Below are 27,134 nucleotides of genomic sequence, written 5' to 3' on the forward strand. Positions count from 1 at the left end.
TCGGCCCCGCCCCCAGTGGGCGGTGCCGCAGGGGGCGGAGCGTGAGCCGAAGCCCCGCCCCCTCCCTGTGACGTGCTACGTTTCCGACGCCGTCCTCCGCTCCCAACGGCTTCCCCGCCCTGGCCCAGAGGGCGGCGCCAGGCGGCAGCGGCGCGCGCCGGCCGGGCCCCGCCCCCTGCGGTGGAGCGTGTGCCGTCATTTCCGGCTTCTCTTCCCTCCGGTCCCGGGCGTGAGCCGTGAGGGGCGAGCGCGTGTGCCGAAGCCGCGGAACCATGGTGAGTCTGGCCCCGCGGCCCTGCCCAAGCCCCCCGCCGCCCCCCGCCCCCCGCCCCCCGCCGCCCCTCGCGTCCGCCCTCCCGTCGCCGCAGGCTCCTCGTGTCCGTCCCGCGAGGCCGCCCGCCGCGCATGGCGCGGGCCGCCGGCCGAGCCCTCCGTCGCTCCCGGCGCGGGTGGGGGGGGTGCGGGCTTCGGTGCCGCGTCTCGGGCGGGCTCGGCTGCTCCCAGGGCCCGAGGCCCCGGGCTCAGCCGCGCGGAGAAGCTTCTAGTGCCCGGGGCGGGCTGGCGCGGCAGGCCCCGCCCTCCTCGGCGGGGCGGGGCGGGGCGTGGAGCCGCGGGCGCAGATGGAGGCTCCTGCCTACCTCGGCCTCAAAGCCACCTTAACCCTTTTTTTTTTTTTTTTTTTTAAAGATTTATTTATTTATTTAGTCATGATAGACACAGAGAGAGAGAGAGAGTCGGAGAAGCAGGCTCCACGCAGGAGCCCGACCTGGGCCTCGATCCCGTGACCCCGGGGTCACGCCCTGGGCCCAAAGCAGGCGCCAAACCGCTGAGCCACCCAGGGATCCCCAAGCCTTTTAAAAAAAAAAAAAAATTATTTGTTGATTAAAGCAGAGACACAGGCGGACGGAGAAGCAGGCTCCCCACTGGGAGCCCGACGCGGGACTCGATCCTGGGACCCCGGGGTCACGGCCCGGGCCGCAGGCGGCGCTAGGGCTGCCCCGTGTTCAGCCTGCACAGCCCTCCTCCGCGCTGTGATGTTTACCCGGAGGGCGAGCGCCCGCAGATCCCCTCGTTCACACAGCTTTGCAGCCCCTCGTCCCCGCTTCCGCAGACCTCCGCCCCGGGGTGATGCACAACGTCATTTGCTGGGAGAAGTGCGAAGTGCGCTTCTGCCGTGAACTGACCTCTTAAATGCCTACACGTATTTCTAGCAGGAATGCATCAATACGCGTTAAATATTGGTATTCAAGCTGATTGTTGATTTTTTTTTTTCTTCTTCTTTCAGGCGTCCCTTTCCCTCGCACCTGTGAACATCTTCAAGGCTGGAGCTGATGAAGAGAGAGCGGAGACGGCTCGGCTGGTAAGCTGCCTTCTCCCATTCTCTAAAAGTCTTGCTGTTGCACTTTACGAATTTTCAGACTGTAAGATTGATTTTTACTTCTAATTTCTTTATCTTTTTTTTTTTTTTAATTATTCCAGTCGTCTTTTATTGGTGCCATTGCTATTGGAGACTTGGTGAAGAGCACCCTAGGACCTAAGGGCATGGTAAGGACAACAAGGAATCCGTATGGTTCGATGCTGCTTGAGACCCGTTGTTGGAAATCTATTTAAGAACTCCCTCTTGGGGGGATCCCTGGGTGGCACAGCGGTTTGGCGCCTGCCTTTGGCCCAGGTCTCGATCCTGGAGACCCAGGATCGAATCCCATGTCAGGCTCCCGGAGCATGGAGCCTGCTTCTCCCTCTGCCTGTGTCTCTGCCTCTCTCTCTCTCTCTCTTTCTGTGTGTGACTATCATAAATAAATAAAAATTAAAAAAAATTTTTTTTTGAGATTTTATTTATTCATTAGAGAGGCAGAGACACAGGCAGAGGGAGAAGCAGCCTCCATGCAGGGAGCCTCATGTGGGACTTGATCCCAGGACTTCAGGATCATGCCTTGAGCTAAAGGCAGATGCTTAGCCACTGAGCTACCCACGCGTCCCTCTGGGGATGCTTTTTAAACTTCAAAATTAACTTTTATATATGTTAAGACATGGATAGGTTCTCTTTCCTAAAAATCAGAACAGTGCTGATACAACTAAAGCCCCTTAGACCACCATCTTCAATCCCTTCTCCAGTGACAACCATTCTTCTATCTGGGTGTAAATGTTCCCAATAGATTTAGGCGCCTATTATGTGTTTTGTTACATGTATTCTTTAAAGATACTACTTTGTGTACTTTTTCTGTAGGTTTTTTTAAAAAAAATATTTTATTTATTCATGAGAGAGAGAGAGAGGCAGCCTCCACGCAGGGAGCCCAACGTGGGACTCAATCCCAGGTCTCCAGGTTCAGGTTCTGGGCTGAAGGTGGTGCTAAGCTGCTGAGCCACCCGGGCTGCCCCTTTTCTGTAGGTTTTAAGAAAATCCTTTTTAGTATAGATAATCTGTATTTTCTATTTATTAAACCACATTGAGGGACACTTAGTTTGTTTCCATTGTTTTTGCTATTGTGGTGCTGAAACAACCTGGTTAATGTCTCCTTGTTTGAGTGTTTTTGGGGACAAACACCAGGGTTTGCTTACAGAGTGTATGCACTGGAAAAATTTGGATTTTTGCCAAATTGCCATCCAGAGTATTTACACGTTAGCAGAATATGAGAGTACTGATTGACCCATACATTCTTCCAGATGTGTTTGTATCTTAACTTGAATCAAATCTGTTCCTTTTAGGATAAAATTCTATTAAGCAGTGGACGAGATGCTTCCCTTATGGTAACTAATGATGGTGCAACTATTCTAAAAAACATCGGTGTGGACAATCCAGCAGCTAAAGTTTTAGTTGGTAAGTCTGAAAGTGATAAAGTTTTTTTTACCATTTTTAAAACACATTTTTTTTAATTTATTTTTTAAAAGATTTTATTTATTTACTCATGAGAGACGGAGAGAGGCAGAGACACAGGCAGAGGGAGAAGCAGGCTCCATGCACGGAGCCCTATGCGGGACTCGATCCCAGGACCCCAGGATCACGCCCTGAGCCGAAGGCAGGTGCTAAACCACTGAGCCACCTGGGCGCCCCTGAAATGATTTTTAACTAGGCTTTATTGACTACTTTTCAGTTAATTGATGTCCAATTTTTAATTACTACCATTAGTAAACTAAAAGCTTCTGAAGTGCCATGCAATTAATAATAAAACATTTCTAGGCTGAGAATCTCTAAAGAGTTTGTCCAGTGAGGAAACCTAGATAAGTGAGATTGAGGTTAGTAGTCAATATGTTTGGAGAATTAGGTAAGCTATGGAGAAGTAATTCAGAATGCATTTATATCAAATATAAATGAGTTACGAACTAGTTTCTTACTTCTAGATATGTCAAGGGTTCAAGATGATGAAGTTGGTGATGGTACTACCTCTGTTACTGTGCTAGCAGCAGAATTACTAAGGGTAAGGGTATCTGAGCAACTTTAACCTCATTTTACTGTTTTTTGCTCTTGTATCAGAAGTAGTTGAGTTCTTTCTGTGTGTTTTCTATTGAATGTTTTCCACCGTTTATTAATAGGAAGCAGAAACTTTGATTGCAAAAAAGATTCACCCACAGACCATCATTGCGGGTTGGAGAGAAGCCACAAAGGCAGCAAGACAGGCTCTGTTGAATTCTGCAGTTGATCATGGGTCAGTATACCAAAATAATACTGTTTTAAACTTTTAACATTTTTTTCAAAATGATGCTCGATGCAGGAAGTTTGGAGAATAGTGAAGAGCATACAGAAACATGACCCTGTTGCCTCATCCTGTCCCAATAACAAAACATCCCCACATTACACTCCAGAATGTAAAATCACAAAAAAACAAAACACAGAGTCATTGTGTAGAGGGTTTTTTAGCTTCTAACTAATTGAATAATAAGCATATTTCTGAATGTTAATATTTTCTTCAATATTTTAACAGGTAAACATTTGATTATAGTATAGTTTATCTATCTAGAGTTGGAGATCTGTATTTTGATAAATTTAAGATTTACGATAACAGTTGTGACAAACCTCTTAACCAGAAAAATGTTTCAGGAAGTGTAATTGTTGGGTTCAAATGTATATGTGTATTTTAAGACATTTTTATTTACAAATAATTCTCTAGAAAACCTTTATTTTTCACTCTCGATAATCTGTATAGCATCTGTATAGCAATACTCATTTATCCGTGTTCTTGAAGCATTTGGTATTATTTTGTCTGCTTGTGTTTCTATTTTGGTGTGCTGCCAGATTGGTGGGGAAGGTGTAGTATCCTTTAATTGTGCGTTTCTTGATTGCTGGTGAACTTTAATTCTTTTGCCAAAGCTTAGAGCCCTGACTGAGGTGAAATTATCTTTTGACAAGTATTTGGATGAATTTTGAAGAAAAAAATAGGACTGATATCTTTGGAGAAGCATTTTAAAAACAGGCATGAGTCTTTTTGCTTTTTTTTTTTTTTCTTTCTTTTAGTTCTGACGAAGTTAAGTTCCGTCAAGATTTAATGAACATTGCGGGAACAACATTGTCCTCAAAACTTCTTACTCATCACAAAGACCACTTTACTCAGTTAGCCGTAGAAGCTGTTCTCAGACTGAAAGGTTCTGGTAATCTGGAGGCAATTCATGTCATCAAGAAGCTAGGAGGAAGTCTGGCAGATTCCTATTTAGATGAAGGTATGTGTGTGTTGAATATGGGAAAACAGGCTTTCGTCAGGTGTTGAAGGATAAATAGTGAATCTTTTTAGCTCGTTGGGACTAGTGACACTTTACAAAGCCAGAAAAGTCTTGAAGGGTACAAATCATATTGCAACCGTTTTTGTCTTTTTAATCCGCTTCTCATACTTAACTGTGTGCTTCATTTCACACCATGCCAGCATTTCTTTGATAATCTCAAAGGTTTCACTTTATACCTTGAAGTTCTTGCAGTCTCTAGTAAAGAAATTACAGTTTTAATAAAAGCTATTCTGAAATGGCACTTTTTCCAGGAAGTTAGTGTAAGTCGTATCATTTAGCTGGTAGGTATTGAAGTTTTAGTTCTTGGTTTTCTTAAAAAGTAATAAATGTTTTAGCAACTACAATTTCCTTAGTAATAACATATTTTGTTCTTAGAGTATGAATTTTTCAAAATACCTTTATTTTATTTTATTTTATTTTTAATTTTTTCTTAATTTTTTTATTTATTTACGATAGTCAGAGAGAGAGAGAGAGAGAGAGAGAGAGAGGCAGAGACACAGGCAGAGGGAGAAGCAGGCTCCATGCACCAGGGAGCCCGACGTGGGATTCGATCCCGGGTCTCCAGGATCGCGCCCTGGGCGAAAGGCAGGCGCCAAACCGCTGCGCCACCCAGGGATCCCTCAAAATACCTTTAATTTAAATTCAGCTAGCTAATGTAGTACACCATTAGTTTCATTTGCAGTGTTCAGTAATTTCTCAGTTGCATATGACATGTAGCGCCTATCATATCACGTGCCTTGCTCAGTGCCCATCACCCAGCTACCCCATCCCCCTACCCCGAAACATCTTTATATTGTATTTATCAAATGTGTAAGCATTCTCTTCTATAGAGGAGAAACAGCTTTACCAGTGATTTGTCTCCAGATCTTACTGTATGTTATTTGTCTCTATTTCAAGGGAGTAACAATTCTGAAAATACTCTTGTTGAATTTATATGCAAGGGCTGTGTAGCATTTTTAATAGGGGCTAATGGTGAGGAAAGGTGATGAAAACAGGATAGCTACCATTTTTGAGTGTTCTGTACAAGTATTCTAATACAAATTTTGCTTAAAATGTCGTTTATTCCTCATGGTATCGATTCCAGTGATTGAGAATTAGGTTCATCTGAATAGAGCAGAAAACTCAAGATGGTAATGGCTTAAAAAGGTGAAAGTTATGTGTGCATCTAAAGGAAGCCTGGAAAGAGAATTCCAAATCACAGGCCCATAGGCTGGAAACTAGAATCTTTGCCAGTGGTGATAACTCTTGTTTTACACATGAATAGCTAAGGTTAATTTGTCCAAGGTTGCACACATAGAGCCTGTAAGCAGCATGGACATGATTGGGGCTAGGTTTGTCTGACTCCATTGTACATGCGCTTTTTTCTTTTCTTTTTTAAAATTTTATCACCAGCCTCAGTTCTTTAAAAAGTTTAGTAATCTCTAGCAATACCTTGTTTTCCTGAATCTTCACCATTTTTCTCTTGGGTTGGTTTTAAGCTAATGAAAGTGGACTTAGTAGCTTTATATTACAATCCACAACTGCATATTTTGTTACATGTGAAACAAGTTTCAAAATACTATGTTTATTCTTAATATTTGTGCTGTGCCCTTAAGATTTCCACCTGCTAAATTGATTTTTATGATCACTTGCTTTAGTGAAAAGCTTTATAGGTTCTAGGAGTTTGGGAATTGAACTTAAATGTGTTCTTTGAAAGAGTAACTTAATAAAGCAGACATAAAGATTTATCAACATATTTTGAAGTATTACAACATTCTATTGTAGGCTTTCTGTTGGATAAAAAAATTGGAGTAAATCAACCAAAGCGAATTGAAAATGCTAAAATTCTCATTGCAAATACTGGTATGGATACAGACAAAATAAAGGTACGTTCACTATGTTTCTTGGAATTCTAATTATTAGCTGCTTTATAAACTCTGGCTCAAAATGAGTTGCGCTAAAAAAACCTAGAAACATATATGAATGTATTCAAATATGTCGTTTTAGTGTATTTACATAAAAATGTTTTTGCTGTGGGACTCTTAAAAGTAAAAGAAAGTGATCCTACTGTTTATGCTTTTCTTTGTCTTAGATATTTGGTTCCAGAGTAAGAGTTGATTCTACAGCAAAGGTTGCTGAAATAGAACATGCCGAAAAGGAAAAAATGAAGGAGAAAGTTGAACGTATTCTTAAGCATGGGATAAATTGCTTTATTAACAGGTCTGTATGCGCTTTTGCTAACAATATTTGTAATCTAATAAATGGTTTTTGTCTGCAAAGACGGAAATACTTCATATTAGTGACATGTTGTTAGGAACTGTTTTTTTTTTTTCAAATAGAATTTTATAACGGCATTTGCATCACAATGATGGTACTGTTTTATGTTAATATACTTAATAAGCTTTGTTACATTAATAAGTTTTCTGCTCTGGCAGTTATATTTTAGTCTTGGGCTATAGTATACATATAGTAGTAGAGAGATTTTTTTTTTGATACTTTTTTTTTTTCCCCAAAGATTTTATTTACTTATTAGAGACAGAGGCAGAGACACAGGCAGAGAGGGAGAAACAGGTTCCACGCAGGGAGCCCAATGTGAGACTCGCTCCCTGGACCCAGGGATCATGACCTGAGCCACCCAGACGTCCCTGGTGAAGAGATTCAATTCCATATTAAGTGGTGGGAGTTTGAAGTAGCCAAAAACCAATAGCAAAGGAATAAAACAAGAACGAAGAGATGAAAAGTAATAGTTTTAGGTCTTTTTTTTTGTATGAAAGTATGTGTAAACTGTGAACTTTTAATTGTTAGTATCTAAAGTGTCTGTAGATTTTTGTTTTCCCCCAAAGGCAATAGAAAAGTTTCTTCAGTAAAACTAGAAAAGACTATAAAAAGTCATGACTCTTAAAAAAAAAAAAAAGTCTATCCACTCCAGTGGTCTGAGGCAGCATAACACGGAATCCGTGTCCAGGAGGTAGGCACTCACTCACAGCTTTCTTCCATGCCTCTCTGGCCAGCTTCCTTCCATCTTTGAGTCCTTGATGTTACGGGACCACATACCCAGGATCCAACGGTAGTGAGTGCCACCTCGCAGTAGGGTCTAGAGTAGGCAGTAGAGGAGTCCGGTACTCACCATGTCGCCCTTTTGCTCCAGAAGCCCAGGCTGGAGTTTGGGTAGAAAGTCTTCTAATTGCTTCCAGGTTCAGGCGGCCTGAACCCACTGCTTTGAACTATTTGCTCATTCCTATCTCAGGGTCTCTGTCTAATTTTCTCTACTTAAATCCTTTGGATTGTTTTAAATGGTGAAAAGACCAAGAGAAACAGCATATTCCTAGCAATAAAATGGCAGTGGTTAACTTTGACAGTTAATATTTGATGGAAAATCAAATATTTGCAGGGAGGGGCAAAGAGAATCCTAAGCAGGCTGCATGCCCAGTGTGGAGCCTGATGTGGGGCTCTATCCCACAGCCATGAAATCATGACCTGAGCTGAAATCAAGAGTTGGGGGCTTAACTGAGCCAACCAGAGGAGACCCTTACACTGATTATTTGTTTAAAAATTTTTTTTAAGTTCTAAACTTCTAAATGTGTCCTTTTTACTCCTATTATAAAAATAACATGCTCATTTTGGGAGATAAAATAGGAACAATCTGAGGTCTAACCTTCCTGAAATTTTTATTAAGCCGACTTGTGTGTGTATGTGTGGTTTCTAATTCCAGTTTTTCACTTAGTTGTGAACATAGGCCTTTATAACTTGCCTTTTTTTGTTTTTTTTGACTTAACAGTATAAACTTTTACTTAAAATATCAAGCTTTCATAATTGGTAAATTGTGATTTGCACAAACACATTCCTGATAGACATTGAGTCATTGGCAGGTTTTGCTGTTGATTGTAAAAATTTTTATACATCCCTTCATTAAAGATTTTTAACGTTTAAATTCATTTTCTTACTGTAGAGCCTCCGAAGTGGAATTAAAGCATGTGAGCATTGATAGGTTTTTGATGGATTTCTGTTACATTGCTTTTCAGGATTATGGTCCGGTTTATCCTGTCAATAGCAATATAAAAAAACTATCTGTTTGCAGTGCTATTGCAGTTAAGTTATATAATTTATGAATTACTGCATAGGGAAGATAGGGGATTTCTAATTTGTATTTCCTTATTGGTAAGGAAAAAATGGTTCCATGTTTTTTAGCCTTGTGAAGTAACAATTTTGAACATTTTTATTTATAGGCAGTTAATTTACAATTACCCTGAACAGCTCTTTGGTGCTGCTGGTGTTATGGCTATCGAACATGCAGATTTTGCAGGTGTGGAACGCCTAGCTCTTGTTACAGGTAGGAGAAAAAAGACATTAATTTCGAACATTAATCACTCTTGGATTTATTGAATGTTAATATATGTAATTTACACTGTTCAGAGTACAAAGACATACTTTTTAAGGAACTTGAGAATATCTTCATTATTCTCAGAAACAGTTTTTTGACATCCTTAGATAACCAAATTATCTGCCATGTTTGCTATAGCTATAGGTAACTTTTTGTTGCATTGTTTTAAAGATAATAGGTCTTTTCTCACAAACGCACAGGACCAGTGTTCTACCCCTAGTCTAAAACTAAACCTTAAGGACTAAGTTTTATCTAGTTTATTCATTTGTTTATTTCTAGTGCTGAGTCTCAAATGCTTTGTGCCCTTTGCAGTAAGTTATAATAGTAACGTTTACTGAACACTTGACTGTGTCAGAGAGTGTGGGTCCAGTGCTTAAACATTATTTCTGTTAACTTTTTTAAATTTGTGGAAGTAATGTTGAACTACATGTGAAACAATCCAGCAATGAATAATGAAAAGTTAGTATAGTGTGATACACTCCAATAGAGGTATGAGTTTGAAAATCCCAGTTGTGTGGAATAGAAATTTGTTTAAAAGTAAGATAATGTCTGACATCAAAATGACAACGAGCAACTTGACTTTTTATTGTAGTAGTAGTTTTTAAAATAACCACTAAGTAGCCCTTGAAAGACTACGTTTTGCAGCCTTTATTCTCTAATTTTCAGGGCTTTGAAAATGAATGAATGGGTTGGAAAGTTGGTTTGGGATCCTGCAATGAGAATTAAGAAGAGGGTTTTGAGATATAAAATCAGTTTTCGAGTGCCATGAGTATTAGAAGTATGCTAATTATTATTAAGGGTAGAATTGGTTTCATTTCAGAGTAACTTCTTAATCCGCTCTTAATATTTTGAGAAGTGTGGTCTTCTGACCTAAAAAGAGATGTTTTTCCTTTAATTACTTTGAAGAGAGGTTACTTTAATTAAAGTTCTTTAAGAGCCATTAGGGGGGCAGCCTGGGTGGCTCAGTGGTTTAGCGCCACCTTCAGTCCAGGGCATGATCCTGGAGAACTGGGATCGAGTCCCACATTTCTCCCTCTGCCTGTGTCTCTGCCTCTCTCTTTCTCTGTAACTCTCATGAATAAATAAATAAAATCTTTTTTAAAAAAAGCCATTAACGTACTTCTAGTTTTTTTTTTCTTAAGATTTTATTTTTATTTATTTATTCATGATTGAGAGAAGCAGGCTCCCTGCAGGGGAGGGGGCCCGATGTGGGACTCGATCCTGGAAATCCAGGACTGTGACCTGAGCTGAGGGCAGACACTCAACCACTGAGCCACCCAGGCATCCCCATACTTAAAGAGTTCTTTAAGAGCCATTACATATCTATCACTTGCTTAAGGTGATAAAATTTACGGGGTAATTTCTCCTTTAAGGCAAAAAATTAAAAGATACGACATAAGAAATAAACGTTAATGATAGCACATTCATGGGATAAGTTTGATATCGACTTGATACATTGCCACATACACTCAGAAGAAAATTCACTGCGCCAAGCACAACCAAATGCAACGTTAACCCTGTGGTTCCTCCCATTCTTAAATTGTGTGTTGTCAAGGTGTGTGAAGTTGGCTCTCGTAATGTCTAGAAATATTTTCTCAGATGTGGCTAAGTGAAAATTCTCATCAGCCAAATTAGTCTCATTTTGGGGGTGTGGTGTCCCAAATATCTTGCGTCTATCTAGAACACATAGCAGGCTCAGGTGCAGACCAGTCAAGCTTCAGCTGTACAGATGAGTATAAATCAGCTGAGTTGGAAAGATCTGAGTCTTTTTAATAAATTTTCTGTAAATTAGATGTCAAGTATCAGTAATTCAGACTTAACAGTAAGGAGTATGAAAAGGGTTGGTTGATGATGATAGAGGGAATCTGCTTTATTAAAAGAGTAATAAACTTAGAGAAAAGGATTTTAAGATGGAAACAACTTTTACAGTTAAAACCAGAAAAGGAAATGGCTGAACCTTTCAGTTTACACCAGGGAAGATGGAAGGAAAATAGGAATAGAAATAAGACGCAATAAAATATATTTAGTTTTTGTTTTAAAAGATTTTATTTATTTGAGCGAGTACATGGGAGAGGAGCTGCTGAGGGAGAGGGACAAGTGGACTCCACACTGAGTGCGAGCCTGACACACCACTCTATCTCATGACCCTGAGATCATAACCTGAGCCAAAACCAAGAGTTGGATGCTTAACCGACTGAGCCACACAGGCGCCCCAAGATACATTTACTTTTTTGACACCTCATGAGGTTTGCTCTGGGAAATTCTTAATATAGGTCTCCCCTTTTTCTAAGTCTTACAGGGGCTTTCTGAGATTTCAGTTGATGATTAGCAGGTTTCTGATACTCTAAGCAGTTTCTAATGTCTACATCCGTTGACGTAATGAACTAGTCAAATACTTTCATATTTTGGGAAATTGGATCATGAGGGTACTAGTCGTCTAGACCAGATTCAACAGAGAATCTGAATTTAAATTCAGGCTTAACAGTAAATGTTAAAATCCCAGTTTAAGCTTATGGAAATAGAGTATGCACAGGTAAGTCTGAAAACAGAGTACTTGGATTTGAATCCCAGCTTCACCATATTTTTGTTTGAGCTATGTAACCTTGAATGAGAAGCTAAGTATCTCTTTGCCTCAATTTTATTATTTTGTATCGGGTAATATCTCTCATGAGAGTTTTTGTATAAAGATTAGTCAATTTATGTGAAGTGCTTAAAAGAGTGCTTGGTATATAGTAAGCAGTCAACTTAAATGTGTTCATTAGTTCTTGTTAGAAAACAAATTTTAAACATGTGTGTTTAACTAACATATGTTCATGTTCATAGGTGGTGAAATTGCCTCTACCTTTGACCACCCAGAACTAGTGAAGCTTGGAAGTTGCAAGCTTATTGAGGAAGTCATGATTGGAGAAGATAAACTTATCCACTTTTCTGGGGTAGCCCTTGGTAAGTGATTATGTAGATCCTGATTTAGGTTCCTAAATCTTTGATAGGCTCCATTGAATTTAAAAGAAATAGTTACTATGTTTAGTGGAATGTGATGTGTCTTAGTTCTTGAGAAGCATAGGATGCATGTTAATTTCAGTCTCTTGAGGTCAGATTCATGTTAACCTTGCCTTTGTGAACAGTGTGTATTCAACATGATTGTTTTCTAGATAATTTAGAATTACTGTGAACATGGATTATTAGCAAAAAAGAATGTATAACAGCCGAGGACATGTTCATTTTTAAATCAAGTAGTAATCATAACCAGTATCTGCATAAATAGAAGACAAACTCTTTACTGTTATGTAACTAAGTATTCACAGTGACCTAAGAATATTATTTTTTAACTTCAGGTGAAGCTTGTACCATTGTTCTGCGTGGTGCCACTCAACAGATTTTAGATGAAGCAGAAAGATCTTTGCATGATGCTCTTTGTGTTCTTGCCCAAACTGTGAAGGATTCTAGAACAGTGTATGGAGGAGGTAAGTGTTTTAAAAGTATTAAACCATGTTTTATAAAGACAGTGAATGTTTTGGCTATAATGATATGATATATATAGTGCATTTATACTTAATTTTAAAATATTTTACATGTTTGAAGGAAAATCAGTAATTGAGTTTGTTGGAGATAACTAAACATCATATTTTACTGGAATTTCATTTTAATCTGAAGGCTGTTCTGAGATGCTGATGGCTCATGCTGTGACACAGCTTGCCAGTAGAACACCAGGCAAAGAAGCTGTTGCGATGGAGTCTTATGCTAAAGCACTGAGAATGGTAAGTTGATAAAGAGATCTGAATTTATAAATTTTGTGAGTGTTGATGGTTTTTTAAATGAATACATTTTTCTGTTTTGGACACATTTGTGTTTTTGGCTTTAAGAAAAAACTGGTTCACACTGCTTAAATTTGATTCTGTAGTTTATCTTTATGATGAGTAGTAATTACAAAGGGAACAATTTTACGTTGCATATAAATGTATGATTTTTAAAAGTCCTAGGTGGAAGTAAATGACAAATGGTTACCATTTGTCTTTTTCACTTTATAGCTGCCAACTATCATAGCTGATAACGCAGGCTACGACAGTGCAGACCTGGTGGCCCAGCTGCGAGCTGCCCACAGTGAAGGCAACACAACTGCTGGCCTGGGTAAGAAGTCGGTTAGAACCCTGTAATAAGTAAGGGTAATAACAAATTTTTTTTTTTTTTTAAGATGAATTCTGGTAACCATAGAGAAGATTCCTGTGGTGCTTGCCTCTGTAACCATTACATATCTTAGGAGAATGTTTAACTTCCTATTTTCAGCACTCTCAGGAGTGTTCTTCATAAGGGGTTATAGAGTTAGTTAGAAGACTTGTAATTAGTTTACTATGTGGTGGCTAGGATTTTAAATACATAAATAGTACTAATATCCTGAAATAAATGTAAACTTTGTTAAGTTTCTTAGAGTATAATCAACATTAAATCCTAATCTCACTGGGAAACTTATTAAGAGATGAGACATTCTTGAGTGCAGATCTTTTTTTTTTTTTTTCTCAGATCTTTGATACATAGATAAAAGTGACCAAAGAGGTAGATTTAATAATTCAAATAGAAAAATTTCCCAGTCAACTGTCCAAGACATAGGAGCAGTCATAGAGGATAGATAATTCTGCACCGGAGAAGAGAGAGCTAATGAATAATATCTGTCAAAAAGTCAAGTATTGCATTCTCCTAAAAGGAAAAGTAGATGGCTTTTGAATTCTCTTCCAGTTCTTAAGAATCCATGGTAATTAGTGATGAGCGCATTTTTTGCAGTAATTTTATATATACGCGTGTACATATATACACACATACATGCGTGTATATAGATAAAAACAGGGGACAGCTGGGTGGCTCGAGGGTTGGGCACCTGCCTTCTGCCCGGGGCGTGATCCTGGATTCCCGGGATTGAGTCCTGCATCGGGCTCCCTGCATAGGGCCTGCTTTCTCTGCCTATGTCTCTGCCTCTCTCCCTCTTTGTCTCTCATGAATAAGTAAATAAAAATAAAAAAAATAAAACAGGTGATTGGGTTTTCTGTGTAAAATTTCCATTACCTGACCTAGTTGTCTTCCATTAATACAGATGATCCAATAATTGACATTTTCATTTTCTAAAAGGCTTGAGTTAGGTTGATGAAATTTCTCTAACAAATTGGGTAGTGTGGTCTTGTAATCTCATTTTTCATAACAAGATTAATTTTATTTGTTGTATATCATTAGGGATATTTTTGTTAAATTTAGTTAAAACTGTAGTTGTTTAGTACATTACTTTCTCTCTTCAGATATGAAGGAAGGTACCATCGGAGATATGGCAGTACTGGGTATAACAGAAAGTTTCCAAGTGAAGCGACAAGTTCTTTTGAGTGCAGCTGAAGCAGCAGAGGTGATTCTGCGTGTGGACAACATTATCAAAGCAGCACCAAGGTATTGTAGCATTTTAATGAACAGTTTTTAGGAAGCAACAAATAGATGATTGTATTTGGTAATTGTAGTTGATAGAAAAAGGCATTTCTGCGTAGCTAAAATGTTATGCATGCTAAAATGTTATGCATGTTATTTAAAATACGTAGTCACAACTCTTAGATTTAAGGCAGAAAAGCTTAGGAGGAGAGAGGTATGGGTGACATAGAGGAGCTCACAGGATTGAAAGGTCACATCAAGAGCCAGGCTTGAAAAGGTCAAAACCAGATTGGGAGTGAAGGGCTGTAGTAGTAAGAACAAATGTCTTTTCACCAGGCTGAGTCTGCAGGCTCCATGCTGGGATCCTGATGCGGGACTCGATCCCGGGACTCCAGGATCGCGCCTTGGGCCAAAGGCAGGCGCTAAACCGCTGAGCCACCTAGGATCACCGCAGTTAATAATTTTAATTGTTCTTACTAGTAGTTATTAAAAACGTTAATTTTGCCTGTTCAGTGGCCGTGGTTCAGGGATATGGGTGGGGAGGACGGTGGCTTGTACCAGTAGATACAGGTAAGGTTGGTGAGAAGAGTTGGTAAAAGATTTTGAAGTAGAGCCAGCTAAGTTTGATTATGGTTTGGATATAAGGTGTGAGAGGAAAGGGAATGAAGGCTCATCCAAGGTTTTTCTTGGAGAAGTGAGAATTTCTCTTATCTCAGATGCAGAAGACTTTGGGAAGGAGGGTGGGGGTGTCAGACTTGGACATTTGAGCTTTCCATTGTGAAAGCAGTTGGGTAGTTGAGTCTGTAGTTTAGGAGAGAAGTTTGAGGTGTGATTGCTAAGTTTAGGAGTTGTCAGCCTACATGTGGCATTCAAAGCCGTGAGACTGATTGTGTCCCCAAGAGGGAATGTAGCTAAAGGAAGAAAGCGATTTTAAGCACTGAACACTTGAGAGCTCCAGTAGTAAGTTTAGGAAGATTCAGAGCAACTGGCAGAGGACACTAAAAAGGAACATAAAAGTATGGATAAAGGATAATTATTAAAACTGGGTAATGGATACATGGGGATTCTTTATACAATCTCTGTATGTTTGAAATTTTCCATAATACAGAATTTGAAAGGTTGGGGGTGTGGGTGCCACTGAGGTAGGAGGAAGACCAGGAAATGTGTGTCTCAAAAGCCAAATGAAAAAGTGCTTAAGGGTGGGGAGTGATCACCACGGTGATAAGAATAAGTAAGATAAAGCCTGAAAATTGACCTTAAAGATTGATTTAGCAAAGAGGCCGTTGGTATTTTTAACAAGCAGTTTTGTGGAGTGGAGAGGACAAGTCTAAATTAGGTTCAACAGAGGCCAGGGGAAGAATTGGAGGAAATGTATGTATAAACTGCTTTCTCGGGGAGTCTCTTGTGAATGGGAGCTAGAGGATATGGGTCTCTACAGTGAGCATTCAGTGCTGTCGGTGGGAGTGATCTCTGGGGGTGATGGATGCAGGAGGGGGGGCAGCCCGCTGAGTGGCTGCGAGGAGGAATGGGAGAACAGGAGGAGGGCTTGGTTTTAGATGGGAGCACGGAGAGTTCGTTTCTGGAACAGGAGAGTAGGAGGAGCACTATGAGATTGCACCTTAAATGGACTCTGTCACAAGGATTCTCTGTGCGGAACCCGGTAGCGCCCACTTCAGTGGCTTTCTTCCTGTGAATGGCAGCTGTTCTGTTACTATCAGAAGAAGGAAAGAGGAGAAAATAGCGATTTGGACATAGAGAGAAAAGGGGAAATGGTATTTAAATCTACTGTGGTATAGTGGAAGGAAAACTGGGCTGAAAAATCTGAAGATTCTCTGGTCCTGGTACTATGATAGGGTAGGGTAATGAGGAGTGCCTGTGTTTTGGAATGGAACATTGGTGAGGGAAGGAGAAGTTGAGAGTTTTCTTAGAATTATGCCAGCAAGTTGGTTAAGTATGGTTGTTTGCTCTTGTTTGGGTTTTTTTTTTTTAAGATTTTAAAAAATTTATTTATTCATGAGAGACAGGGAGGCAGAGACAACAGGCAGAGGGAGAAACAGGCTCCTTGTGGGGAACCTGATAGCAGGACTCGATCCCAGGACCCTGGGATCACAACCGGAGCCAAAGGCAGATGCTCAACTGCTAAGCCACCCAGGTGCCCCATATCCTGTCCTTAAGCAAAATGATAGCAAAAGGAAACTGGTCTATCAGGTTTTCTGGGTTGGCAGCAAGGTCTGCCACCCACTCATTGCAGTGACTTGGTACCCTCAGCCACATTTGAAGTACACACGATAATACCTCGTTTGAGCTGATGTCACTGTATGTATGTATGTGTTTGTTTGTTTGTTTATTTATTTATTTATTTATTTATTTATTTATTTATTTATGTTTTGTTTATTTATTCATGAGAGACAGAGACACAGGCAGAGGGAGAAGCAGGCTCCTTGGGTGGAGCCCGATGCGGGACTCGATCCCAGGACTCTAGGATCACGCCCTGGGCGGAAGGCAGGCACTAAACCGCTGAGCCACCCAGGCATCCCAGCTGTCACTGTTTTAGTGGTTTAAGTCTTTATTAAATTTGGTAGACGATCTCAGTAATTTGCAGTAAAGAAACATTGAGTAATTGTGTTTAACTCCACCTTCTCAAACATACTGGACTCTGGGGACTCTTCATATTTTACCTCCAGGGGACTTGTTTTCCCGGAGTTGACCTGTGACAGCTGCTGGAGAACTTTTTCTGTTACCGATGTTTTTCAGCGTCCTGTAGTCATCCCATAAAACTTCAGGGTTAAAGATCTTTTAAGGTTTTTAAAATGTTTATTCATGAGAGACACAGAGAGAGGGGCAGAGGAAGAAGCAGGCTCCCTGCAAGGAACCCGATGCGAAACTCGATCCCGGACCCTGGGATCACGCCCTGAGCTGCAGGCAGACGCTCAAACACTGAGCCACCCGGGTGTCCTGAAGATCTTTTTCTGTATGGTCCCAGTATGCTGCTCTTTGGATCTGTTTGTATGCTTTTTCTGCTTCTCTAGAATGATTGTTGTACTTGCCTCTAGAAGCAGTGGCACTAAGTAAAAAAATTCTCATAGGCACTAAGTAAAAAAATTCTCATAGGCACTAAGTAAAAAAATTCTCTAGAAGCAGTGGCACTAAGTAAAAAAATTCTCATAGGCACTAAGTAAAAAAATTCTCATAGGCACTAAGTAAAAAAATTCTCTAGTACACCTGCCATGCCACCTTCTTGAGAGATTCATTATTTTCTCACCAGAGAATAAAAGTTTAAAATCTCAGATGTATGTGAAAGGCATTGTCGATATACTTGAGTGAGTTGTCTGACCCTTTTCTAGCTTATTTGCTGGCATTTGTTTTCATTCGTTTAGGATAGTGATCCAGAGATGTTCATCTAGATGCCCAAAGCCTTGTCATTTTACAACTTCTGGTTAAGAGTAAACTGTCTTTGTCTTTGATTTAGTAAAATGACTAACACATTAGTTGAAAACATGAATTAGCCTTTTTTTGGGAAGAACGTGTATTTGTTAAGTTGTTTAGAGAAGTTGAGAATTGTTAAATATTTATAGGTCTTCACAGTCCACAGATTTTGTAATGGCTTCTTACTAATACAGTAATAATTGAGGGATGTTAGTTATGAGGTAGAAACATCCTTGTTATAGGGAATCGGTTTTAATGGTTTGAGGATTCCAGATGGGTTTGTATTTAATGTAAACCTTTGGTTACAGTCCTGCTTTTCAGTTTTACCATTGCGTTTTTCTTAAGTGTCTGTTTTATAATACTTGCAGGAAACGTGTCCCTGATCACCACCCCTGTTAAACATTCCCATGTGCTGTTGAGCTCTGGACCAGTTAGTTCATAGCAAAGGTGTGTTTGAAAGACTTCGACCTCTCAAAGAAGACTGTGGAATCGAAGTTTATCTGTGGCTCTTATATCCTTAAGTTTGGACGTATAACTGACCTTCTATTTTAACATGGGTCTAATTTATTTGCTGTTTCATTTTCCATAAGATTCAGATGATTTAAAAGTTTGTTTCTCATACTGTGCATCAAAATAAAAATTTGAACGATTAATTGTTCTTATCTTAGTGGTTTGTATCATTTTTTTTTTTGTATCATTTCTAATTATTTAATGGGAACAAACGATTATACTCTATGGAGTTGTTTGGTTTAACTAATGATTGACCTTATATGTTTTTGAAATAACGATCTTGTCCAGTCCAAGTTAGATGTGATAAATACAGGTTACTCTCTTGGTTTGTAATTGTATATAACCTTTGTTAGTGTTTAATTTTGTTTAGTAAAAGTATCTTAAAGGTTTAGTTCTCCATTTTGGGTAGTCTAAATACTGTTCTCTTACATAGAAGAAAATAATTATGGATTCTGTTCAAGTTTGAAGGGGTCCTGTTTTAAAAGTCGTTTGTTACAAGCTGCTTCTCAAGCATCTTTGATGCTTTAAAAAGGCAATATTCTCTTAAAATGGATGTGGTTAGATTTAAGCATTGTTGATTGTTGTGTTAGGGTTTATTGTTTTTGGCAAATGGATTCGAGAGTGATAAAGATAGGCATGTAAAATTAATGGTTTAAAGGTGAATTTAGATTCAGAGATTATTCATCAGTGTATAGGAGAATGCCCAAGAAATGAGAGAAAGCCCAGCAGTAGGTTGGTTGAGGTTTTATAGGGTACCTCTGCTACCTTAATGGGGAGACATTTTATTCCCATAGAGCAAAAAGGTTTTCTAAGAAACATGGATAAAACGACCTGTTTGGTTGTGTTTGTTTTTCTAAGGTAGGCGCCACATGGGGCTTGAACCCTTGACCTTAAGATCAAGAAGTCGCATGCTCTACCGGCTGAGTCAGCCAGGCACCCCAGTCCTGTTTTGTTTTTGTCTGAAAAGTTTGTCTTAACATTGTAGTATAACTTTGGTAGAAGCTGTTAAAACTGGGGAAACTTGGTTTTCTTTGCGATATTAGTATATGTCCTCCAACATTCACATAAAGGAGAAACTTTTCCTGAGATGATCAAAAAGAATTGTACTGAATTTTTTTTAAGTACTTTATCACATCATAACATCCATTTTCATCCCCACACCTGAGATGGAACAGGTGAACTTGTCACGACCAAGAAAACTTATAAAGGTTTCAGTAGAAGTGGGTTTGAACATCTGTCTTGAGTACTAAATAGCTAGAGTAAGATCTTACTTACAAGGATGCTTGAGCATGTTCTCTCCAGTGATCTTAAGTAAGCGTTCATGAGACATGGCATCTTCATTGTCACATCCAAGATACTCCCTTCTTTGAATTCATATCCTTTGAAGCCCTTATTACGCTGTTGCCATAAACCTAGACTATCTCAAGTTCACAAATTTTAATGTCTAAATGTAAATACCAAGCTAGGCCTCATTCCTATAACAGTTTTAGAATAGAGTTCCTTATAACTCAGAAATCGTAGGTACGGAAGCAGCGAGTTTTTCACAAAACTTTTGTGCCATGGAATTAGAGGTTTAGAATGTGTGTTAACAGTAGCTACATGAAAGATTGTGTGCTTAGGATCTTTAGGTGGCCTTCAGTTTTTCTTTGAAGGAAAATCTGTATCCTGTTTCTTCTCCTTTTCCTGTCCTCAAGCCAGGATCCATTCTTTGGCTGCTCGGAGGCCATCGGCCCATTTTTCTCGCTGACTGCCTCTCAGCTGCCTGTGGTGGAACTGCAGGGGCAGTGGCAGGATCTGGGATAGGGAATCCCTCCTTCCTGCTTGTGTTGTCTCTGGAAATGGCTGCACCCCTGTGAGACCTGTCACTAGACTTTGACAGCCCCTTTTTTCATGCCTTTTAGCTCTTATTAGATTAGGGTGACATTTCTGTTCCCTGTTCCTCTAACCTTATGGTGATGACTGCTGCTCTTAACATTCCTATCTGGTTGTCTGGGTACTATCTTGATTCCCCACCCCCACCTCCCCAGTCTTATCTAGTAATAGGTCCTCTGTTAAGGTCTCTCCTTATGAACTGTGGGATGAATGCATTTTCCTGCCAGGACCTTGACTGATAAAAGACAACAGAATACTCTTGTGCAGAGTCCTTTTCTAAAGTCTGCCTTGTTTTGTACCTACTCCAGTGTATTAGGACATCAACAGAAATGTAAAGAGGACTTGACTTTTTTTTTTTTTTTTTTTACTTTTTAAAATCAGAATTACTATGGAACATTTCATATTGTCAAAATGAATAAGAACAAACAAGTTCGGGTTTTTCTTTTTTTCCTTTTCTTTCTCAGTAGGCTCATTGCCTGGCGTGGAGCCCAGTACTGTGCTCAAACTCAACCCTGAGATCAGGAGTCAGATGCTTAACCAACTGAGCCACCCAGGCGCCCATCAGATTTATTATTTATTTGCGGGGGGGCAGATTTATTTTTAAATTGAGCAGCACCTAACACCTCTTTCAAAGGGGTATTAAAACGATTATATGAATTGATTTACACAAGACCTGAAGGCAGTACCTGACCAACAGTGGTGTTCAAAAGTGTCAGTCTGTCCCCTAACCCTGTGGGCTCAGTGCATGATCACATCTCCAAAAATCCGATAACCTGGTAGTATTGCAGTAGACAACTGATGATCCAAAGGTAAATTTCTGCTTCCTGTTCTCTTCTCCAGAAGTAGTCCAGAAAGGAAGAAAAGCCTGTAAACTTAATTTTTTCAATAGCATTAATACCCCTTCTACGGTGGTGAGATTACAAGGTATATATATACAGTGACAAAGGGGTAGAAAGTCCTGTCTAGCAGACACACAGCCATGTCTTTAGTCCTGTGACTCTTGCCTCTCATGGTACATGGGTTTACTGTCAAGGAACAGTCTCACATTTTCAAGTACTTTGGTGATTTTGCAGATTCTAAAGTAATGTAGGAAAAGGGCAAAGTATATTCATTTAGAAATTTAAAAATAAATCCTTGGTAATCATGTTGGTGTGTTTTCCCTAAGGATAAGCCAGAAACATTTCTCACTGCATTGTTCTAGTTCTTCAAGACCACAGATGCTGAAAATTTTACCAAGACAGAAAAGGCCTTTTTGTCCCATTGTCCTCATATTTTTGCCTTCAGGCAAGGAGTTCTGCTTGTGAATAGAAGTACTGTGCTGCATGGTACAATACTTAGTAAAGGAACATGTTACGTAAATATTAGCTGTCACCTGCCAGGCACTGTTCTTTGCAAATTTTGCACAGTAACTTGGTTAATCCTTACAGTGCCCTTGGGAGTGGAAATTTACCATTTTACTGATGAATAACAAACTGAGGTGCAGAGATGATAAATGACCAGTTAATGGCAAAGCTGGGATTTGAACTCCCATAGTGAGGAAGGCTCAGCCATCATACTACACTGCTTCTAAGTTACTGTATAGTTGATAACGTGCTTTTAGCTAAAATTTGTAGTTGATTTTTAGGGCATAAGCCCACCTTTTTTTTTTTTTTTTTCAGATTTATTTATTTTAGATAGGGGCAGAGGGAGAAAGAATCTTTAAGCAGAGCCTTGTTGAGCGCAGAGCCCTGGCATGAGGCTCCATCTCAACCCATGAGATCATGACCTGAGCTGAAACCAAGAGCTGGATGCTCAACTGATTGAGCCACCCAGGCGCCACCCCCGCTATTTTAAATGTGAAATTGCAAACTGTTAGTGATGTTCCTTTTTTTTTTTTTTTTTTTTAAGTAGGCTCCAATGCAAAGCTTGAACTCACTACCCTGAGATCAAGACCTACGCTGAGATTAAGAGTAGGACTTAACCAATTGAGCCACCCAGGCACCCCCATGATGTTGCATTTGGGGACAAAAGAAAACTTAGTTCATTTCCATAAAATCCATGTTACAGATTTTAGTGCCTGGGTGGCTCAGTGAGATGGGTGTCCAACTGTTGGTTTCCACTAAAGTTGTGATCTCAGGATTGTGTTGGGCTCCACACTCATCAGGGAATCTGCTTAGGATTCTCTTTTCTGCCGCTCCCGCCTCATGCGTGTATATGCGAATGCTCTCTTTCAAATCTTAAAAAATTGGAAAGAGATTTTTCTCTGCTGCATCGCATTTTGGGTTTCAGTGCTTCATTTCCCCCATTTTTAACTTTCTATTATGAAAACGGGGTTTTTCAAATGTTAATATGCTTTACATGAAAAAAAATAATATGCTTTACATGGTTACTTAATAAAACATTGAAATCCTATAGTGAAAACATTTTTGGATAACAGAGTCAGTGGTGAACACTTTATTGTTTGAGAAATGTTTGTTCCATATTATTTTAGAAAACCCCTTGACTGTGTGCCACATGTTTATAATTTGACATTTGATTCAGACCACTTAGCTTAGTTGGCTTCACTCTGTTTCATGGCTGTAGCTTATCGGTGTGTGGGAAAAGGTGGACCCGTTATTAATCTTGGGAAGAGGAAGACAGGGTCAAAAAAAGTCCAATCCATCTATAAAGCTGAGTGTAGATACAGCTCAGAAGGCAGTTCTGTTGGCATAAGGTTCCTAGCATCAACCGAGTGCAGTTTCTTTCCAGTCAGGCTTGCGAAAAGAAACTATAAATCCTGGCTGCCTAATGGGAATCTGGAGTCGTTACTAAAGGAGTTAACTATTTGACAACCTATTACATCCATGATTAAAGGGACCTGTTGGCAGTCTAATCGCTGGGTTGCAGGTACTCCACAGACTGGGAGGTAGCAGTAGAGATTGTGATAAGGAACTGTTTCTTCCTCTGGTTTAGCAAGAAGTATTTATAGTAGGAAAGCATACGAAAATAGTCTGCTTACAGTGTCATTTTAGAACCAAACTTTGCTGGATTAAGATGCTTTATGGCAAAAGTAACTGTAAAAGCTACACACACACACAAAATAAAAGCTACACACACATTGTTTTAGTTATGATGACATGTTTTGTGTCCCTGGCGGAAAGGTCCAAGGTCATAAAGGACTGTATTACTAAATCACCCGCCGACAGCAGTATATTGAAGGTTGATGTATTTGTGGAAAGAGGAAAAGGTCGTTAATTTACACATTTAAAAACATGGCCAAAATATCTAAGCTCTACACTGACCATCAAAAGACCCAATCTATGAAAATCAAACCAAATCACAACAAAGGTTGGGAGGCTTGAGGCTGGAGGCAGAAGCGCCCTGTGTACACCACAACCCGCAACTCCGATTTCCAGACGCTCATTTCAAGTAGACCTTTTTCACCTACTACCTTTATCCTAATACGGTTCTGGAAATGTGGTTTCCCTACACGAAGGGATTCAGCTCAGCTCGGCTTCGTTAACGTGAAGCAGGGGCCTCTGCTCTACGGAGGCAGGCAGGTCACAGCAGGTTTGATCATAGCGGGACCATGCTGCCACTGAGGCCTTCTGCTTTCTGCAGGCTTCCTGGCATTGTAGGAACAGTAAGCATTGGAGGGCAGACCTCGGGCCAGGCCCCGGAGGGAGAGCAAGCTAAATCAGTATGCGCCGCCGGCAAGTGGCAAGTGGCAGCCCGACCACCAGGAGGCCTTTTCATCAGGGTCTTCGCGGTCACTGAACGGCCGGGGAGAAGCTCCGTCAGCCTGACTGTACAGGCGTCCTTCGTACATGGCCTGAATTGGTAATACTTTCAGATCACATTTGGCCATTCATAGAAACCCAGTATAACCCGCAGAGGGGCTGGAGCAGGGCCACCAGAACTCCGGTGAATCCCTAATAAATACCTTCTTTGAGGAGTTCATGAGCTTCGTGACCTGCCGCTTCTGGACAGCGGAGGACAAGACGTCCCAGGCCTTCTTGCTCTTCAGTGTCCCACGATACCTGTTTGGCCAGGCCGACTTTCTTGCAGAGAAGTTCTGCTCCCCGTAGCACGCAGCTGTTGCTCACAAACGTCCACTCCTTGGTGCAGTTGAGGCCTTTCCTCCGCCCCTGCTGGCAGAGGCCCCCCGCGGCCCAGAGCAAGCCCCTGCGCCCCACATGGAGGTCTCGGGAAGGTGCCTGGACCTCCGTCCTTGGCCTTGACCCACATGGAAGCCTGTCAGGAGCCAGGAGAAAGCAGCAGAGATGGCAGGACAGGTGCCTCTCCCTCCTGGCTGTCCTCCTGGGTCAAGGCGTAGCGTCTGGCCTTCCTCGGGTCGGGCTCCGGCGTCTCCTCGGCCCACCTCCCCACGCGGCGCACACCTTTGGCCACCCTGGGCGCGTTCCTGCAAGGGTTGTGGTCGTAGATGACCAGCTTCAGGCCGGACAGGTGGGCCAGGCTGGGGAAGTGACGGATGCTGTTCCTGTCCACGTCGATGACCTCCAGGAAGGGCATGTGCAGCAGCACGGCGGGGAAGTCGGTGAGCAGGTTGCCCGAGAGCCAGATGGTCCGCAGCTCCCGCAGGCGCTGCAGCCGGCCCGGCAGGCCGCGCAGGCCGTTGGAGCCGGCGTGCAGGGTCCTGAGGACCGCCAGCTCGCACACCACGTCGGGCAGCCGGCCCAGGCAGTTGGCCTCGATCCACAGGGTGCGGAGGCTCTGCAGCCGGCTCAGCTCGGCGGGCAGGCCGCAGAGCTTGTTGTTGCCCAGGTAGAGGATGCAGAGCTGCTGCAGCGTACACACCGCTTGGGGCAGAGCCTTGAAGTCGTTGAAATCCAGGGCCAGGATCTGCAGGTTCTGCAGCTGCGCCAGCTCGGGGGGCAGGCTGCTGAGGCGGTTGTCGCTCAGGTAGAGCTTGGCCAGCTCCCGGAAGGAGCACACGTGCGCCGGGAGGCGGCGGAGCTGCCGGCCGCTCAGGTCCACCGTCTTGTCGGGCGGCATGTCCCGCGGGTCTCTGGCCCCGGAGCCCCGGCAGCAGTCGGCGGGGACGCAGGCCGCCAGGGCCCTGAGGGCGTCGCCCATGGCCGCCCGTGCTGAGGCCACCCTCCTCCCCCGTTATAACCGGGCGGCTCCCGTCAGCACCGCGGGGTGCTCGTGACAGCCCCCTGAGTGCTGGGTGACAGGCGCGACACGCGGGCTGGGCCGCCCAGGCCAGCCTCACGTACTCGCTCTCAGGGACCTGAGCCCCAGCCGCCTTTATCTACATTTTTTTTTTTTTGGATTGTTCCTTTCAAGCTGAAAATAGCACCACTCTTTTTTACCAACGATAAACCATTTGGCCGATACGTGACGGTGTGACGGAGGAAAGCGGCCTGTTCCCCAGGGCTGAGTACTGTGCCCACGCTCATGCGTATCCCCCAGCCTTTGTGCCCCCAAGTCACCAGTTTATCTTAAAAAATTCGTTTACCCCGCTGGGGAGTCTAACCTTTATAACGTATGGATGTATTTTTGTGTGTTTGCAGGTATCTACGCAATTATGTTAACCACCCGTGTTCCGTTATGCCGAGGCACCGTAAGTGTAAACAGCCTCCGCTGGGGCCCTGGGAGCCTGCAGCTCTGCTCGTACAGGCGGAGCGAGCACCCCGCCACCGTGGGCCTGAGCACGCGTGGGCCCTCACGCGTGTCTTGGGGTCACGGACACGCATCTTTCAGGGCCTTTCCCTTGATAGCGCCCTTCCTCCCCCGTGGATCTGAAGCAGTGCACGTGCTCAGCCAGGGAATAGTTTTCCACAGTTTCACAGTTTGCCTTTTGACAAAGGACAAGGAGAAAAGCAGGAGAGAGAGGAGAGGGACGCCAGGCTCCTGAAGGATGTATTTCTACGGTGCGTCTGCACGGAGCCTGGGGTAGTGGCCAACCGAAGGTTTGTGCTCCTCTTCCACAGTGTCGAGCCGTAGGGAGCAGCTGTCCGGCCCCGACATTTCCTGGTGCCAGCCTCGGGCACAAGGGTCCTTGCCAGCGGGATGTGGGCACAAGTGACACGCGTCTCCTCTAGGCCTGGCTCATGTAGAACCAAGCTTGCCTTCCTCCACTCCCACCCCGTCTGCCTGCCGGATGGCAACACCGCAGGGTGACCTTAGACGCCCCCGTGTGGAAGTCACACGTTGAAGCCGGCAGGGCCTCGGTCACCCCGGATCCCCAAATAGGCGCCAGGATCGGAACACGTCTCCTGTTATCACCAACTGGATTTAGATAGATGAGAAATAAACCTCACTCCGGTTAAGGTACCCAGCTCTGAGAGTGTCTGTATCTGTCACAGTATCTTAATATGAATAAATAGAGCAGTTGTTGAAAATAAGTAGGTAAATCTACACCGACCGATATGCGAAGATATTCAGGGTAAATGAATGAAGTCGGGGGGCGGGGAGGCACGAGCCCATCTGTGAAAGAAATAAGTACAGATCCCTGTATATATGTGTAAAAGCTCTCCGAGACATAACTCTGGGGAGTCTTTGCCCGAAGGTTTGGGGGAGATAGGAATCCTGACCTTTCCGTCCTTCTGCAGGTGCCCTCTTGGACTGTTTGAATGGCTTTTTTCTAAGTTACATTTATTTTATTTTTTTTTAAGATTTTAAAAAATTTATCTATGAGAGACACAGGCAGAGGAGAAGCAGGTGCCACTCAGGGAGCCCGATGTGGGACTGGATCCTGGGTCTCCAGGATCATGCCCTGGGCTGAAGGAGGTGCTAAGCCGCTGAGCCACCCAGGCTGCCCTAAATTACATTGATTTTATTTTATTTTATTTATTTATTTTATTTATTTTATTATTATTATTTTATTTATTTATTTATTTATTTATTTATTTATTTATTTATTTATTTA

At 42.0% G+C, this 27,134-nt stretch overlaps 2 protein-coding genes across 4 annotated transcripts; one reads left to right on the forward strand and one right to left on the reverse strand.

Annotated features, from left to right (window-relative positions):
- The first annotated feature begins 107 nt into the window (after positions 1 to 107).
- On the forward strand, positions 108 to 26,543 carry CCT2 (chaperonin containing TCP1 subunit 2). Of its 3 annotated transcripts, XM_072843229.1 has the most exons (17): positions 108 to 275; positions 1,286 to 1,360; positions 1,480 to 1,545; positions 2,707 to 2,818; positions 3,340 to 3,416; positions 3,532 to 3,644; positions 4,451 to 4,653; positions 6,478 to 6,578; positions 6,785 to 6,912; positions 8,919 to 9,022; positions 11,897 to 12,016; positions 12,409 to 12,537; positions 12,728 to 12,831; positions 13,102 to 13,201; positions 14,356 to 14,497; positions 25,777 to 25,826; positions 26,197 to 26,543. In XM_072843229.1, the coding sequence occupies exons 1-17, from the start codon at positions 273 to 275 to the stop codon at positions 26,289 to 26,291; spliced, it is 1,722 nt and encodes a 573-aa protein (XP_072699330.1). In that variant the 5' UTR covers positions 108 to 272; the 3' UTR covers positions 26,292 to 26,543. The 3 variants fall into 3 exon arrangements, with proteins under 3 accessions (XP_072699330.1, XP_072699332.1, XP_072699331.1); XM_072843231.1 differs by lacking the exon at positions 25,777 to 25,826 and having other exon boundaries at positions 26,197 to 26,345; XM_072843230.1 differs by lacking the exons at positions 25,777 to 25,826; positions 26,197 to 26,543 and adding an exon at positions 18,268 to 18,552.
- Positions 22,700 to 25,481, reverse strand: LRRC10 (leucine rich repeat containing 10). Its single transcript, XM_072843241.1, has one exon. It carries the CDS (start codon positions 25,334 to 25,336, stop codon positions 24,497 to 24,499), a length of 840 nt encoding a protein of 279 aa, XP_072699342.1. The 5' UTR covers positions 25,337 to 25,481; the 3' UTR covers positions 22,700 to 24,496.
- Positions 26,544 to 27,134: the final 591 nt, after the last annotated feature.

This window comes from Canis lupus, chromosome 11 (assembly GCF_048164855.1).
Source record: "Canis lupus baileyi chromosome 11, mCanLup2.hap1, whole genome shotgun sequence".
Lineage (NCBI taxonomy): Eukaryota > Metazoa > Chordata > Mammalia > Carnivora > Canidae > Canis > Canis lupus.